The 17,196-nt window shown below is 43.8% G+C and overlaps 1 protein-coding gene across 1 annotated transcript in view; it reads left to right on the top strand.

The window, feature by feature from the left end:
* Positions 1-15,329, top strand: part of TG (thyroglobulin) — a 249,352-nt gene extending 234,023 nt beyond the window's left edge. Inside the window, 5 exon segments of the mRNA XM_073590435.1 lie at positions 3,597-3,778; positions 4,814-4,921; positions 10,161-10,301; positions 12,217-12,407; positions 15,047-15,329. Of these exon segments, the coding sequence (XP_073446536.1) occupies positions 3,597-3,778; positions 4,814-4,921; positions 10,161-10,301; positions 12,217-12,407; positions 15,047-15,144 (720 nt within the window). The 3' untranslated portion in view covers positions 15,145-15,329.
* Positions 15,330-17,196: the final 1,867 nt, after the last annotated feature.

Genomic DNA, 17,196 nt, shown 5'->3' on the forward strand with positions numbered 1-17,196 from the left:
TATTCTGCTCTTCCCTCAACAGGGCAGAGCAGTGCGCCTGCGCCGGAGCCACGACAGGAAGGGAAGAAGAGGACGTCATCGTACGTAGATGGGAGGCGCCGGACTGCAACACCCATCGGACCAAAAACGGACCGCCCCCCGGAGAGTATAACTCCTTTTTCTTCTCTTCCAATGTTACATCGGGGGCTTATCTAGAGCATTACAGAATGCTGTAGATAAGCCCCTGATGTCGATGCCGGCAGCTCATAGTCCAAAAAAAGTGGTGACAGATTCCCTTTAAGCCAAACCTGATCAGCTTCTCTCCAGCCAAGTGTCAGATGAGAAACGAGTCCTAGTCACAAGAAAACAGCATGTGAGCTGATAATATGTAAAATATTTCCTATTATGATACTGATCACATGCATCAGAGATTATAAAGATTTATAATTTATTATAAAGAGTCATTATAATTTTACAAACAATCTTAAGAGAATTATTTCCCCATTAAGTCATTTTCCGCAAGACCCTTTTAGAAGAAGACATTTTATCCTGGATCCACAAATTTTTTTTTTTATACAATTTCATCTACTTCTCATTCAATGACCGCAAAAAGGTCTTATGAAACTGATGAGGAATTGGAAGAAAAAAATATGTAGAATATTCCAGATATATCTTAATTTTTTTTCTACTGTTATTTTTATGTTTTAATGTAATGATAAGAAGCTTCAGTCTTTTGGGACTTGTAGTTTGTCAACAAGTGTTACCATCTCCCTTGTGGCCCCCGCTTCCTGTTCCTCATCATTTCCTACGAAAGGTATAAATACATTGGGTGAAAATAGACGCTCCAAACCTCAGGCGTGCATGTTCTCTGCTGATAACACACCACTTATAGTTGTTATTACAGCTATAAGGTTTAGGAGCTTTCGTAATAATTCTTAGGAATTCAAACAGGCATGTGGAATATATGTTTGAGCAAAAGTTCATAAACTTTAGGCATCATGCATGAATATGTAAGGTGCACGAACAAGGTAGTCGTGGACGAGCTGCAGCTCTGGCACCCTATAGGAAAATCGAGTCACATTCCCGGTGTGCTATTAGGTGTGGGGCGCTCTCACTTGTGGGCCATAGGCCTCTGCTGACTCCAGGCTTCCATCTTCAGGAACCACCACACACAATCCAGGGGACACCAGGTGCTTTCCAACAGGCAAACTATTACTGAACAGTTCACAGTCATAAGATAAACCACAGCATGTGGGAGAGGGCACAACAGGTTACAGTCTTTCACCCAGGTATTCTACACATTACCATAGCATATTACACAGGGATTATACACATACACATTACATGCATAAAACACATAACACTGTTCACACTACACATAACCATACGGAGGTTGTCTTCAGGGTAGACACGGGGACAGGTATTCCACATCCTCACAAATATATGAATTTCACAACGTATGGTCCTTAGTATAAGGTATTTGCCTATAACTACCAACATCTAACTACAATAATAATAATCCATTGTACAACAATATAGCTACTATAATACCGCTCCTATGTACAAGAATATAACTGCTATAATATTGCTCCTATGTACAAGAATATAACTACTATAATACTGCTCCTATGTACAAGAATATAACTACTATAATACTGCTCCCTATGTACAAGAATATAACTACTATAATACTGCTCCTATGTACAAGAATATAACTACTATAATACTGCCCCTATGTACAGGAATATAACTACTATAATACTGCCCCTATGTACAAGAATATACTGTAACTACTAAAATACTGCTCCTATGTACAAGAATATAACTACTATAATACCGCTCCTATGTACAAGAATATAACTACTATAATACTGCCCCTATGTACAAGAATATAACTACTATAATACTGCCCCTATGTACAAGAATATACTGTAACTACTAAAATACTGCTCCTATGTACAAGAATATAACTACTATAATACCGCTCCTATGTACAAGAATATAACTACTATAATACTGCTCCTATGTACAAGAATATAACTACTAAAATACTGCTCCTATGTACAAGAATATAACTACTGTAATACCGCTCCTATGTACAAGAATATAACTACTATAATACTGCTCCTATGCACAAGAATATAACTACTATAATACTGCCCCTCTGTACAAGAATATAACTACTATAATACTGCCCCTATGTACAAGAATATAACTACTATAATACTGCTCCTATGCACAAGAATATAACTACTATAATACTGCCCCTCTGTACAAGAATATAACTACTATAATACTGCCCCTATGTACAAGAATATAACTACTATAATACTGCACCTATGTACAAGAATATAACTACTATAATACTGCTCCTATGTACAAGGATATAACTGCTATAATACTGCCCCATGTACAAGAATATCTACTATAATACTGCTCCTATGTACAAGAATATAACTACTATAATACTGCCCCCTATGTACAAGAATATAACTACTATAATACTGCTCCTATGTACAAGAATATAACTACTATAATACTGCCCCTATGTACAAGAATATAACTGCTATAATACTGCTCCTATGTACAATAATATAACTACTAAAATACTGCTCCTATGTACAAGAATATAACTACTATAATACCGCTCCTATGTACAAGAATATAACTACTATAATACTGCTCCTATGCACAAGAATATAACTACTATAATACTGCCCCTCTGTACAAGAATATAACTACTATAATACTGCCCCTATGTACAAGAATATAACTACTATAATACTGCACCTATGTACAAGAATATAACTACTATAATACTGCTCCTATGTACAAGGATATAACTGCTATAATACTGCCCCATGTACAAGAATATAGCTACTATAATACTGCTCCTATGTACAAGAATATAACTACTATAATACTGCTCCTATGTACAAGAATATAACTACTATAATACTGCCCAAAGTACAAGAATATAACTACTATAATACTGCTCCTATGTACAAGAATATAACTAATATAATACTGTTCCTATGTACAAGAATATAACTAATATAATGCTGCCCAAAGTACAAGAATATAACTACTATAATACTGCCCCTATGTACAAGAATATAACTACTATAATATTGCCCTAATATACAGGAATATAACTACTATAATACTGTCCCTATGTATACTTCCCCTATGTATAATATTTCCCCCAATAATTATTATACTGCCCTCTGTGCCCAAAAATGTATCTGCTATAATACTCTCCTTATATTAAAGACACTGTATATTGCTCTTCTACATTTTCAACTACCTGGAAGCTTATTCTGAAGCCTCCTGAGATGACAGGTACGCTAACTACCGTGACCCCCTTCTAGCAATTTTGCTACTATGCAATACACAATATGTATTTGTGTATATCCTGATGTATCTCTGAAGCTTCACATTCTGTTAATGGACAAGAACCTCTACACTTTCTGCTCCGGTGTTATAGGAAGGTGTGCTGAGACTGAGTTCACTGAGCCGGAGCCGCTCTGTTTTATGTTTTGGAATTTGCGTTTGAACTTTTGTTATTATTGCTTTTGCTGTAAAATCTCTATATAAAATGTCTTTTCTTCTGTCAGAGGTTTGAAGAAGCTGAAGGAAGAGGTGAGAGTAAGATGGCCTTTTACCAGGCGCTCCAGAATTCCTTAGGGGGAGAGGACTTGAACCCGCAAGTCCAGGGGGCAGCAGTGTGGTATTACTCTCTTCAGCATTCCTCGGATGAATATGCAGTCTTTTCCAGAGCCTTGGAGAACGCTACACGGTCAGTCATATCTTGACCCTAGCGGCCCACCCTGCAGCTATATGCAGATGCCTGTTAGCCTTTATCCCCGTTATAGTGGAGCATCGACTATAAAACACGGTAGCTCCTGCACATCTACTGTGCGCCACCATGACTGGGATGTATGATTACGGTAGTTTGCATTGAAGGGTTTCTTTGGTTAAAACAAGTTATCACCAATTCATGGCCTCCACAAGATAGGTGATGATGACTTATTGATCGTTTGGGTCCGACCATTGGAAACCCCACCGATCGGAAGAATTGGGAAGTTTTATCCCTGATAGGACACTTCTATCCCCATTTTAAAATGGAGCGGCAGGTGGGATATCTGACCGCAGCTCCATTCATTCTCTTTGGGTCTTCCAGAAAAAACAGGAGCAGCACTCACAGGAATGAATGGATCAGTGGTAACACCTGCCGCTCCAGTCTAATGGGGGATAAAAGCTCCACATTCTGCCGATTGGTGCCGGTCTCAGCAGTCTGACTCCCACCAATCAATAATATCACTTGTCCTGTGCAGAGGTGATTACTTGTTTTCACCGTATAATCCCTGTAAGGGCATCTTGCTCCAAGAATTTAATCACTAATGGAAATAAAGAATATATTTCCTAATTAATATCAGAGAGAATATATGACTGCCATACACAGCACAATCCACTATATCAGCACCAATAATACCACATACAAGAGAGGTATATCACCACACCGTGACCAGACCACATATTACTACCACATAGTGACTGAATATTGCCACATACTGTACAAGGGAGAAATACCACCACACCATGACCAGACCATATATTACCACCACATAGTGAACAAATAATACCACTTACTGTACAAGGGAGAAATCTATCATCATCTATCTATCTATCTGTTATCCATCTGTTTTTTAATCTAATATCATTTTCTAGGTGCCAGATTATAAATCCTGACTTTGCATACAGCGATAAATAAGAAAACAAAATTGGCAAAACGTCTCATTCTAACATATGATCGATGCTATTAATTTTCCAGAGACCGCTTTATTTCCTGTCCTGTAGTGCAGATGGCCAGACACTGGTCTGAGAATGAGAAGGGCGGTGTGTACATGTACTATGTCCCAGAGACCTTCTCCCAGGGCAGGTAAGAGCATCTACATATATCTATGTGTCTACCTATTTATCTAATTTAGTGATGGTCCCTCCGCTCTTCACTGACGACTTTTCTTTAGGTTGTATAACTTCCGGCCCCTCGCCCCCAATGTATAACTTCCAGCTCCTGGCCCCCCGATGTATAACATCTGGTCCCTCACCCCCAGTGTATAACATCTGGTCCCTCACCCCCAGTGTATAACATCTGGTCCCTCACCCCCAGTGTATAACATCTGGTCCCTCACCCCCAGTGTATAACATCTGGTCCCTCACCCCCAGTGTATAACATCTGGTCCCTCACCCCCTGTGTATAACATCTGGTCCCTCACCCCCTGTGTATAACATCTGGTCCCTCACCCCCTGTGTATAACATCTGGTCCCTCACCCCCAGTGTATAACATCTTGCCCCTCACCCCCCAGTGTATATCATCTAGCCCCATTGCCCCTAGTGTATAACATCTGGCCACTCGTCCCCGGTATAATATCCGGCTTCTTGCTCCCCGGTGTATAACCTCTGGCCCCATTGCCCCCATTGTATATCATCTAGCCTCATTACCCCTGGTGTATAACATCTGACACCATTGCCCCCTGTGTGTAATATCCCCATTGCCCCCGATGTATAACATCCAGCTCTCTCACCCCTCTAGTGTAAAACATCTGGCTCCTTGTCCCTAGAGTGTATAACATCTGGCCCCTCACCCCCTGATGTATATTATCCAACTCTTCTAATGCTATAAAAGAAGCTTTGCGGCACTCTCCATGTTTGTAGAATTTCTCAAAAGTCCTTTATTTCACTTTTATGGTGTAGGCATGTGAGTGCGGGATACAGGCTATGGAGGAATGTGGGGAGACCAGCTCTTCGCCCCTTCAGTGTATAACATCCGGCTCCTTGTTCCCCGGTGTATAATACTTGTCCCCTCACCCGTGGCGTACAAAAATCGGCACCATTGTCCCCAGTGTATAACATCCGGCCCCCCAGTGTATAACATCCGGACCCTCACCTCTCCAGTATATAACATTTGTCCCCTTGTCCCCAATGTATAACATCCAGCCCCATTGCCTCTGGTGTATAATATCTGATCGCATCAGGCACCTCACCCCCGATGTATAACATCCGACCCCTCGCCCGCCCCTAGTATATAACATCCGGACCCTTGTCCCCCAGTGTATAACATCTGGCCCCTCACCCCTCCGATGTATAACATCCAGCTCTTCACCCCTCCAGTCTACAACATCCAGCCCCTTGTTTCCCAGTGTATCACATCCTGCCCCCTCACCCCTGGTGTTTAACACCCGGCTCATCGTCCCCTGGTGTATGATATCTGGCCCCCCAGTGTATAACAGGTCCGTTCATGACATTTCTTCCTCCTAAAACTTCCCCAACACCTGTGAGTGATATTATTGAAAAGTGAAAGGAACTGCAGCGACTCAACCATGAAATGGAGACCCCCATAACCTTACAGAGAGGGGGGCCAAGTGGCAGAAAAGTCACCACCGCTCTGCTGACTCCATAGCTGCAGAGTCCAGACCTCCTCTGTTATCATCACAAACACTGCGCCCCCGCCGGGTGCTTCATGGTCGAGCAGCTGCATGCAGCCGTACATCACCAAGCACAATGCCGAGCGTCGGCTGGAATGGTGTAAAGCCGAATCACTTTATGTCTGCATGGAGCCTTTGACTTTCGCACCCATTGATGTAAATGTTTTTAGATTATCGCCTATCGAGGATGCAAGGTACATTACTTTTGGCAGAATATAGCGCTCTTGTTCCTAGTGATAACAGGCGGCCATTCCAGCAGTTTTTTCAAGAATGTTCAGCTTTTAGGAGCGAAGGCTGACAATGCGCGTTGATACTATATAGCAGAGGATAAGTGATCATTTGCAGATTGGTGGGGATCCGATGGCTGCGTCCCCCCCTAATCCTTGCTGGGACAAAGCCCGCAGTTGCGGTTGAAATGTGCTGCTTTTTTTACATGTATTTGCCCTAGTACAGGGCTGTTTTAACAATTTTGTAATAAAGAAAAGAGCTTTTTACATATTAGATGGAATCTTTTTCTTTCATTGATATCTTTAAAGGAATAATTATAGTAGTGTGAATGGTTGTACAGCATGCTGGGAGTTGTAGTCCACAGCTGGAGATCCGCACTTTGCAGATCGCAGTTGATGGTATTGATGACATCTTCCCAGCCTCTATCATAAAAAGATATAATTATTCACATATGTTATTCAAAGAGCAAAGAGTAATAAACCCTGACAGATATATGACGCTGAGCGTCCATGTGACCCTCTCATGAAGCCAACGTTCTACCCGGCGCGCGGCCAAACGTCTCCGCTCCTCTTCCAAAAATATTAGTCATCCGCATCCGACTCACCAGAGTAATGGCTGATTTACTTCCCTTTGTTTCACCAGGTGTAAAAATAACTCATCATTTCTCTTGAGAGGAGTTTGAATCCTATTCAATTCCTTTCCCGAGAAATGGATTGAAAACAACGCCACTCCTTTCCATAGGCAGTGCCTGGTACTGCAGATCAGGGTTCTCAAAGCAATGGAATTGCTCGACCTTTCACCTTTTGCTGGGAACATTGGGGGTAAAAAAAGTAGGAAGGAAGGGGTCCATGTAACGAGGCTCCTTTTGTTCTGCATTTACATAGTATTTAATTAAAAAAATTCTTACGGATATATGGGGGGAACAGCAGGGATATTCGGAAAAAAAACCCTTAAGACCAAGATCAATTATTTTTACATAGTGAAAAATGTCCAAAAATGTGTAAGGAAAATGTCACTGAGAAAATGATGAAAGTAGCTGAGCGGTAACATCTTTGGGAACACTTTCTGTGATGGGTCGTCTATTTCTATCTTCTACCATTGTTTGTGGCTTTCTCCAAGTTCTCTTGTTTCTTCCCACATTCCAAAACCTTGTTAGGATTCTTTTGAGATTTTGGAAGATTGGTCGAGCTATGAATGTTTCAGGTGTTTCAGCCATGTTGTTTCTTTTTTATACGGACTATGAAAACTTTTTCCACGTATGACACTTGGTCTGTGACATTGTAACAAGGTGGCACGGGGTGGTAGTCGTGGGCGAGTCCACTAAGGCACAGTCAGTCAACACCCCGGCCCCTTGCACATGAATAGACAGTTCTAGTCCCAGCCCTGTGTCACAGTGTGTTACCTCAGATATATGGCTGCTCTGCTCTCCGTGCTGGAACGGATGCACCACACGTCACACTCTTTAGGGCCCAATGGTGGCAACTTGTTTAATAAAGGTGTGGTAGAGAAGAAAGGTAGCAATTCTTGAACTGTCCCTATTCACACCAACGGCTGCAGCAGCGAAGGCAATGGCTCCAAGTCGGCTCCCAGGAACAAAAAGTCTCTTGTGGCACACACACAGTCTGGCAGCTCTGTTCTTTTCAGGGGGTACGGTATGCTCCCAGCCGAGGAGCACGTCCTCCCACGGGCAAGCCTGCCCGGGCACTCCTCTCCAGACATGGACTTCCTGTCCGTTCGGAGGCTGCTGACCCAGCCCCCTGGATTAACTCCTTACTATCCCTAAGCTACACATCACATTGTACAGTAGTAAAACATTGGGACAAGACAAACACAGCACAGCATAACCATAACACATTACATTAATACATACAGGAAACTTTACAAGATAATTCACGTTAATGCAGAACTCACAGTCAGGGCACCGCATGGGGGGACCACATACAGAGAAGGAGAGAGGGAGCAAACAAGGGTCCTCGCCATCTCCTTACAGCATTGTAGGTGTAAGGAGTTGATTTCATGTTTTTCTGTGACATTATGCGTATATGAAGCTGACTTTAGTTATTATAAGCTATGGCCAGTTTTTTTTTTTTTTATCTGTGACATTATGAGCATGTAGAACTGACTTTAATAACTACAAGCTATGACAACTTCTTTCACCTGTGACACCACAGAGGTCTGCAGAGCTGATTTCATTAGTTACAGACTAAGGCTGGTTTCAGACTAGCGCACTTTACAGGCAGCGTACGGTGCCGCTAAGCCCTGCCCCCTGCCCGCCCCATCCGGTTATTTCCTCCTACTATCTCACACGGCTGCATGCGATCTGCGCACCCTATCTTTAGGATAGGGTGCGCTAGTAGGATTTTTGTGTGCGCGGCGCACTTTTGAAGGTGCGCCGAGCGCACCAAAATGCAACATGGTGCGTTCGACGCACACCGGTGCACCTTCAAAAGTGCGCAGCGCACGCAAAAATCCTACTAGCGCACCCCATCCTAAAGATAGGGTGCGCAGATCGCATGCAGCCGTGTGAGATAGTAGGAGGAAATAACCGGATGGGGCGGGCAGGGGGCGGGGCTTAGCGGCACCGTGCGCTGCATGTAAAATGCGCTAGTCTGAAACCAGCCTAAGACACATTTTTCTGTCTGTGACATTATGAGTATATGGAGCTGACTTTAGTAATTACAAGCTAAGACACTGTAGCTCTACAGAGCTGGTTTCATTAGTTACAAACTAAGACAAGTTTTCCATCTGTGACATTGTGGATCCAGGAGCTGATTTCATGTTTTCTGTGACATTATGCAAATCTGAATCTGGTTTTAGGAGTTACAGTACAAGCTATGTATAGAAGTTTTCCTATTGGTGACACTATGAGTATACAAGTATAGGACTGGCTTTAATAACTCCATATTATCACAACTTCTTTTATCTGTGACACTGCAGGTCTACAGAGCTGGATTCATTAGCTACAAACTAAGACCAGTTTTTCTGTCTGACATTATGATCATATGGAGCTGACTTTAGTAATTACGATGTTGCACCCTACTGTATATTCCAGATACCATAATATACGAGGACCATTCACAGTCCGTGCTGCTTGCATGCACATACAGTGGAGGAGGCCTCTGCTTCTGTATGGCAGGGTCGGCTTCCTCCTACAGTTCCTCTTTATAGGGGATTCTCCGCTGATAGAAATATGGGGGAAAAAAACCTTGGAGGCAGAAAACCCCCACGGTCCGTGGATGTCTTCACAGTGTCATCCAGTATTTTTCCAGACCCATAAACTTGCTTTGCTGATTTGGTTCCAACACTCAGATGAAAATCACGGCCATGTGAATGGCCCCATAGACCATCGCAGGTACAATCTGGGGAAAACATGGACAGCACTCGTACACGAAAGTCGTGAATGGGGCCTAAGGGTGAGTCTCCGTATCATCCCCTTGTCACTAGTGGTTGCCTTTATCCCTCAGCTCCAGCCTGCATCTGCCTCATGACATCACGTTGGCTTTTGGGATTCCCTTTCACCCAAACTACAGAAGTCCGTTTTCCATAGAAGAACAGAAGCTTTCCTTCCAGGTTATGCAATACTTGACCAACTTTGTCAGAACGGGGTAAGTGCCATAGTGCAAAAAATGGCGATGAGTCCTACAAGAGAAACGGAAAAAGCAACTTTAAAAAATGCAAATGATGCATTGTGTCCGGAGAGAACAGATAGAGGACTTACACAGGACACATACATCACCCATCACACATGTACACAGGCCCCACAGCACACATGCACTTTATAGGACCCCCACATACAGTACCTTCACACATTGTACCCTGCACCGCACATCTACACCCTCTATAGTACACGCAGTGCCTATGCAGTATACATGTAACACACATATATATATAGAAGGCCGACCCTGTGCAAATGTTTCAGACCGTTCTATTCATTCTCGAGTCAAAATATTCATGCTCTCTTTTTCCCCAAAATTCTTTCTACTACTACATATTAAAAAAAAACACCATAAAGTGGCCACACAATAAGGCCATTCAGTGTCCAGACACTATGCCTACATAATGAAGGGGGAAGCAAAGTGTCGAGGCTAGTAAAGGGGTTATTTGTAAGCAGGCTCGGACTGGCCCACAGGGTCACAGAGGAATCCCCCGGTGGGCCCCTGTGCAGATCTGGACCCCCATCCCCACTGTATGGACAGTACTTGGCATAATTCACTTGATTTACTCCGTACAGAAAAAAGCATCATCTCATCATTCATTAACTAAACTACCCAGCTTATTATTATTTAGCGATATAGGCACAATTGTGAATGAAGGGGAGTGTAATATTTGTATGCAGGTGAAAAGTGGGCCCCTCAAAGTCAATGTTACTGGTGGGCCCTTGGCACCCCAGTCCGACACTGCTTGTAAGACATTTGGTGGTCTTGGGCAGTGAAAACAGTAATTGTAAAGCCTGTGGTGGTCTAAGGCAGTGACATAATTTATTGCATGGCTTTCTAGGGCAGTAAGTGGTTTTTAGTAAAGCTCCTGCTGGTCTAGAGCAGTGAAAGGCGCATTTGGTAAAACAATGCTTGTCTATGGTAGTGAGGGGTTATTACTAAAGCCCCTGGTGGTCTAGAGCAGTGAGTGATTTTTAATTAAGCTCTTGGTAGTATGGCCCAGGGGTTATTAGTAAAGTCACTTGTGATTTAGGTCAGTAAGAGGTTAGTACTACAACCCTTGGTGGGATAGGGTAGTGAGTAGTTAGTAGTGTAGCCCCTGGTGGTCTAGTGAAGTGAGTGGGTAGTAGTATAGCCCCTTATGGGCTAGGGTAATGAATGGTTAGTAGTAAAGCCCCTGGTAAACTACAGTAGTGAGTGGTTAGTGCTAATGCCCCTGGTGGACTAGGGTAGTGAGTGGTTAGTACTAATGCCCCTGATGGGCTAGGGTAGTGAGTGGTTAGTACTAATGACCCTGCTGGGCTAGGGTAGTGAATGGTTAGCACTAATGCCCCTGGTGGACTAGGGTATTAAGTGGTTAGTACTATTGCCCCTGATGAACTAGGGTAGTGAATGGTTAGTACTAATGCCACAGATGGGCTAGGGTAGAGAAAGATTAGTCCTAATGCCACTGGTGGGCTAGGATAGTGAGTGGTTAGTGCTAATGTCCCTGGTGGGCTAGAGTAGAGAATGGTTATTAGTAAAGCTCCTGGTGGTCTGGGTTAGCGTGTGGTTAATAATAAGTTGTTATTGAAAAAACCCCTGATTACAAAGCGCACAGAAGAGTTTAGTGGACAGGTGACTCCCTTAGGCGACTACCGCCAGACCGAGGAGTCCCCACCGGCCACCGTCAGCGATGATTACCGAACATGACCCTGAGAAGTATGAAGGATCCTGTGATGAATGTATACCAGGAGCCTTACATGGGACTTCCTCTAAGACCCCGTTATGTAACATTACCCATGATTGTTACTTCTTCTTTCGGAATGTTTAGGATAAATTGTGACATTTATATTTGTTGATTTTTTTTTCTCTTTCTTCCCAGAAACCCAAACTTTTCTTACAATTTTACAAGGAGGAGGAATGTGGCTCTACCATCATGGCCGGCGCACCGAGCGCACGGCGGGGGAGACAGATATAAGGAATTAACCGAGCTCTTACCAAATCAGCAAGGGCTGAAAAAAGCCCAATGTTCATTCTGGAATCAGCTCATCCCGGCCCTGAAATCATCTGCAAGTGAGTGACGGATCAAACGGCCCCGCAGGTGTCAGGGTAGACGAAATGTCAGGAGTGCAGGTGTCAGGGAAGTCAAAGTGGGCTACAAGACGAGAGAGAGAGCGAGGGCGCCCCGAGAACGTGCGGCACAGCATCCCCTCCCCCACCGTACATTATAAGCATATTACACCACAGTGACCGAGTAATAGCACAAGACGCCGAGATCACCTCAGCTGCTGCAGAACCTCTTTTGTGGAAACTGAGGCGTATAGTATGAGGTTCTGCAGCAGCTGTGGTGTGTCTTATTAGTTTCTGCAACAGCTGAGGTCTATTATGAGGTTCTGCAGCCGCTGAGGTGTGTATTATGAGGTTCTGCAGCAGCTGAGGTCTATTATGAGGTTGTGCAGCAGCTGAGGTGTGTATTATGAGGTTCTGCAGCAGCTGAGGCTGGTTTCACATTTGCGTTTTTTAGCGCTGGAAAAAAACGCACACCTGCGCATGCGTTTTTTCCCCTATATTTAACATGGGTGCGCATACCTGCGCACTGGTCAGCGCATGTATGCGATTTTCATGCGCTGCGTTTTTTTGGGGTGTGCGTTGGGATTTTCCAGACGCAGCATGTTGCATTTTTTGGCCCTGCAAAAAAGCGCATGCGCACATATGCGCACGTTTTGCGCTAAAAATGGCCATTATAGCCTATGGATGCGCATATGTGCGCACTGGCATGCTCATGTATGCGTTTTTTTGCATATGCGTTTTTTTTTTTAAACCATGGAATTTAGGGGTTTGGGTTAGAGTTAGGGTTAGTTAAGGGGGTTTAGGGTTAGGGTTATGGTCAGGGTCAGGGTTAGGGTTAGGGTCAGGGTTAGGGTTAAGTATGGTTTTGTTAAGGATTAGGGTCATGGTTAGGGTCAGGATTAGGGTTAAGTATGGTTTTGTTAAGGGTTAGGGTCAGGGTTAGGGTCAGGGTTAGGGTTAGGGTCAGGGTTAGGGTCAGGATTAGGGTTAAGTATGGTTTTGTTAAGGATTAGGGTCAGGGTTAGGGTCAGGATTAGGGTTAAGTATGGTTTTGTTAAGGGTTAGGGTCAGGGTTAGGGTCAGGGTTAGGGTTAGGGTCAGGGTTAGGGTCAGGATTAGGGTTAAGTATGGTTTTGTTAAGGATTAGGGTCAGGGTTAGGGTCAGGATTAGGGTTAAGTATGGTTTTGTTAAGGGTTAGGGTCAGGGTTAGGGTCAGGGTTAGGGTTAGGGTCAGGGTTAGGGTCAGGATTAGGGTTAAGTATGGTTTTGTTAAGGATTAGGGTCAGGGTTAGGGTCAGGATTAGGGTTAAGTATGGTTTTGTTAAGGGTTAGGGTCAGGGTTAGGGTTAGGGTCAGGGTTAGGGTCAGGATTAGGGTTAAGTATGGTTTGGTTAAGGGTTAGGGTCAGGGTTAGGGTCAGGGTTAGGGTTAAGTATGGTTTTGTTAAGGGTTAGGGTCAGGGTTAGGGTTAGGGTTAGGGTCAGGGTTAGGGTCAGGGTTAGGGTTAGGGTTAGGGTCAGGGTTAGGGTTAGGGTTAGTTAGGGTTTAGGGTTTGGGTTAGGGTTAAGTATGATTTGGTTAAGGGTTAGGGTCAGGGTTAGGGTTAGGGTCAGGGTTAGGGTTAGGGTCAGGTTTAGGGTTAGTAAAGTCATGGTTTGGGTAGTGTGAGGGGCCACCTAAAAATGTTGGAAAAAAACGCAAACGCGGTAAAAACGCGCTAAAAACGCATACAAACGCGCAAAAACGCTGCGTTTTTTTCCTGCATGCGCACAAAAATGCTTGAAAAAAATGCAGCGTTTGTATGCATTTGTATGCGTTTTTTTAATGCGTTTTTTTGCGGGAAAAACGCGCTGCAAAAAAAAGCAAGTGTGAAACTAGCCTGAGGTGTGTATTATGAGGTTGTGCAGCAGCTGAGGTGTGTATTATGAGGTTCTTCAGCAGCTGAGGTGTGTATTATGAGGCTCTGCAGCAGCTGAGGTGTGTATTATGAGGTTCTGCAGCAGCTGAGGTCTATAAGGTTCTGCAGCAGCTGAGGTGTGTCTTATGAGGCTCTGCAGCAGCTGAGGTGTATTATGAGGTTCTGCAGCAGCTGAGGTGTGTCTTATGAGGTTCTGCAGCAGCTGAGGTGTGTATTATGAGGTTCTTCAGCAGCTGAGGTGTGTATTATGAGGTTATGCAGCAGCAGAGGTGTGCATTATGAGGTTCCTTCAGCAGCTGAGGTGTGTATTATGAGGTTCCTTCAGCAGCAGAGGTGTGCATTATGAGGTTATGCAGCAGCTGAGGTGTGCTTTATGAGGTTCTTCAGCAGCTGAGGTGTGTATTATGAGGTTCTTCAGCAGCTGAGGTGTGCATTATGAGGTTCTTCAGCAGCTGAGGTGTGTATTATGAGGTTATGCAGCAGCAGAGGTGTCCATTATGAGGTTCTTCAGCAGCTGAGGTGTGCATTATGAGGTTCTTCAGCAGCTGAGGTGTGCATTATGAGGTTATGCAGCAGCTGAGGTGTGCATTATGAGGTTCTTCAGCAGCAGAGGTGTGCATTATGAGGTTCTGCAGCAGCTGAGGTGTGCATTATGAGGTTCTGCAGCAGCTGAGGTTACGATCTTACAATCTTTCAGGCTTTATGTGTTTCTCTGTCTTGCAGGCTTGCAGGACGGCTCCAGCAGGAACAGCACAGACATTGGATTGCGTTCTGCGGTGACTGGCGGCAGCCAGCAGGAAGACAAAGGCTCTTACGCCTGACGGATGTGACACGATCCCGCATCCTATTACATGTCGGCGTCTTAGTCCAAAAAGACAATATTTCTAAAAAAAAAAAAAAAGAAAAAGCAAAACAACAATTTCTCCCGTCCGGCCGCAGATTCTTCTACAATGAAAACCTTCTTTTCTGTCTTTTCTTACAATAAAGTGATTGAGAATGGCTTCTACTCGCCGCCTCGTTACTTCAACCTTTTCCCATAAAACAGAGGAAGGATTTGTCCCGTCGTGTCCTCTGTATGATGTGCACAATAACGGGCTGTTAAACTTTGCCACATTTTCAAGTTCAACGCTTACCATCAGAGAGCGAAAAATCCATAGGCTGCGAAACGCGTCTGAACCTAGTCCTGCCCTAATGACTTCATCTTACATCCTCTCTTAAAGGGGTAGTCCACTACTCAAAAATCCCTTTAGTCAGGGGTGAACCTAGCCTCTCTGCTGCCTGAGGCGAACAACAAAATGACACCCTCCCCCCCCACACACACACAAAGTAGATTTTTATGTCTATCCTGTAAAACTGAGTACAATAGTGGATATTTTGATTTAGATAAATAGAAAAAAAAGTGTCCAAACTCAAGTATGTCAGCGCCATCACACGCACATAAAAGAACAACACAGAAGTATCCAGAACAAGGATCATTGATGGCAATGGTAGGCCTGGCACAGGGCCGGACTGGGACAAAAATGCATCCCTGCCACACAAATCCCACCAGACCACAAACTATAGCACTCATCACCCCGATCAGTGAATTTTTGCTATACTTTGTCATCTAATCAATCTCTTAAAGGAGTTATTTGAAGAGCTACATGTGAATGGTACCACAGTGCGTATGATCGACCACAGCTCCATTTAAATGGTGCTCTTCAAAGCTATGTTTCCCAGGATGATGGGGGTCCCAGCGGTCAGATCCACAACAAACAGAAAGTCATCCCCTATCCCCACATAATGCTCCATACAGTATTATGGGCCCCATATATTACTGCATACAAAATTATGGGCCCATATAATACTCCATACAGTATATTGGGCCCCATATATTACTTCATACAGCATAATGGGCCCCATATATTGCTTCATACAGTATAATGGGCACCCTATATTACTTCATACAGTATAATGGGACCCATATATTCATACAGTATAATGGGCCCCATATATTACTTCATACAGTATATTGGGCCCCATATATTACTTCATACAGTATAATGGGCCCCATATATTACTTCATACAGTATAATGGGCCCCATATAATTCTTCTCCCCATAGCCCGCTGCTCTGGTCTCAGTGTATTCTGATCCTCTGCACTGCTTGGCACAGAGACATCATTAACTTAACGTATATAATTGTGCACTTGGACTGATAGTAATAGTGATTTGTTTGTACTCTGTTGTCTGGGGCTGGCCCACTTTATGGGGGTGCTGAGGGCATATGATTATACACCAGTAAAAAGTATGAGAGGCTCAATGTGACCAGTGCCACCTACTTTCCTACCCCTCTTATTCTACTGGTACTGTGGGCACACTGACTGGTACTGAGGAAAAGAAAGAAAGAACAGAGAGAGAGAGAAAAAAGAAAATAGAGAGAGAAAGAAAGAACAGAGAGAGAAAGAAAGAGAAAGAAAGAGAGGAAAGAAAGAAAAGGAAAGGAGGAAAGAAAGAACAGAGAGAGAGAGAGAGAAAGTTAAAAATTAAGATTAGAGAGAGAAAGAAAGAACAGTGAGAGAGAAAGAAGCAGAGAGAGAAAGAAAGATTCTATAAAGATACTATAGCAGCCCGGCTCCCATTGTAGTGCCTACCTGAGCCTCCCGATGCAGGACATATCATGATCCGCTCACATGGCCGGCATCCCCGAGTCCAAGGCGATCCCACTGTCCGTGCTGCCGGAGGACACGGTGATGGATCTGAAGCATTCCCTGAAATGCTTCCATGGTTCCATCACAATCTCCTCCCGAAATTATCTCATTTCCAGTCAGCTTCTAGCACGTCACTTCTAGTGGAACGTCACGTGCGAATTTTAAAGTGCTCCTCGGGGCTCCG

Source organism: Dendrobates tinctorius, unplaced genomic scaffold, assembly GCF_039654945.1.
Source record: "Dendrobates tinctorius isolate UK_male_01 unplaced genomic scaffold, ASM3965494v1 ptg000116l, whole genome shotgun sequence".
Classification (NCBI taxonomy): domain Eukaryota; kingdom Metazoa; phylum Chordata; class Amphibia; order Anura; family Dendrobatidae; genus Dendrobates; species Dendrobates tinctorius.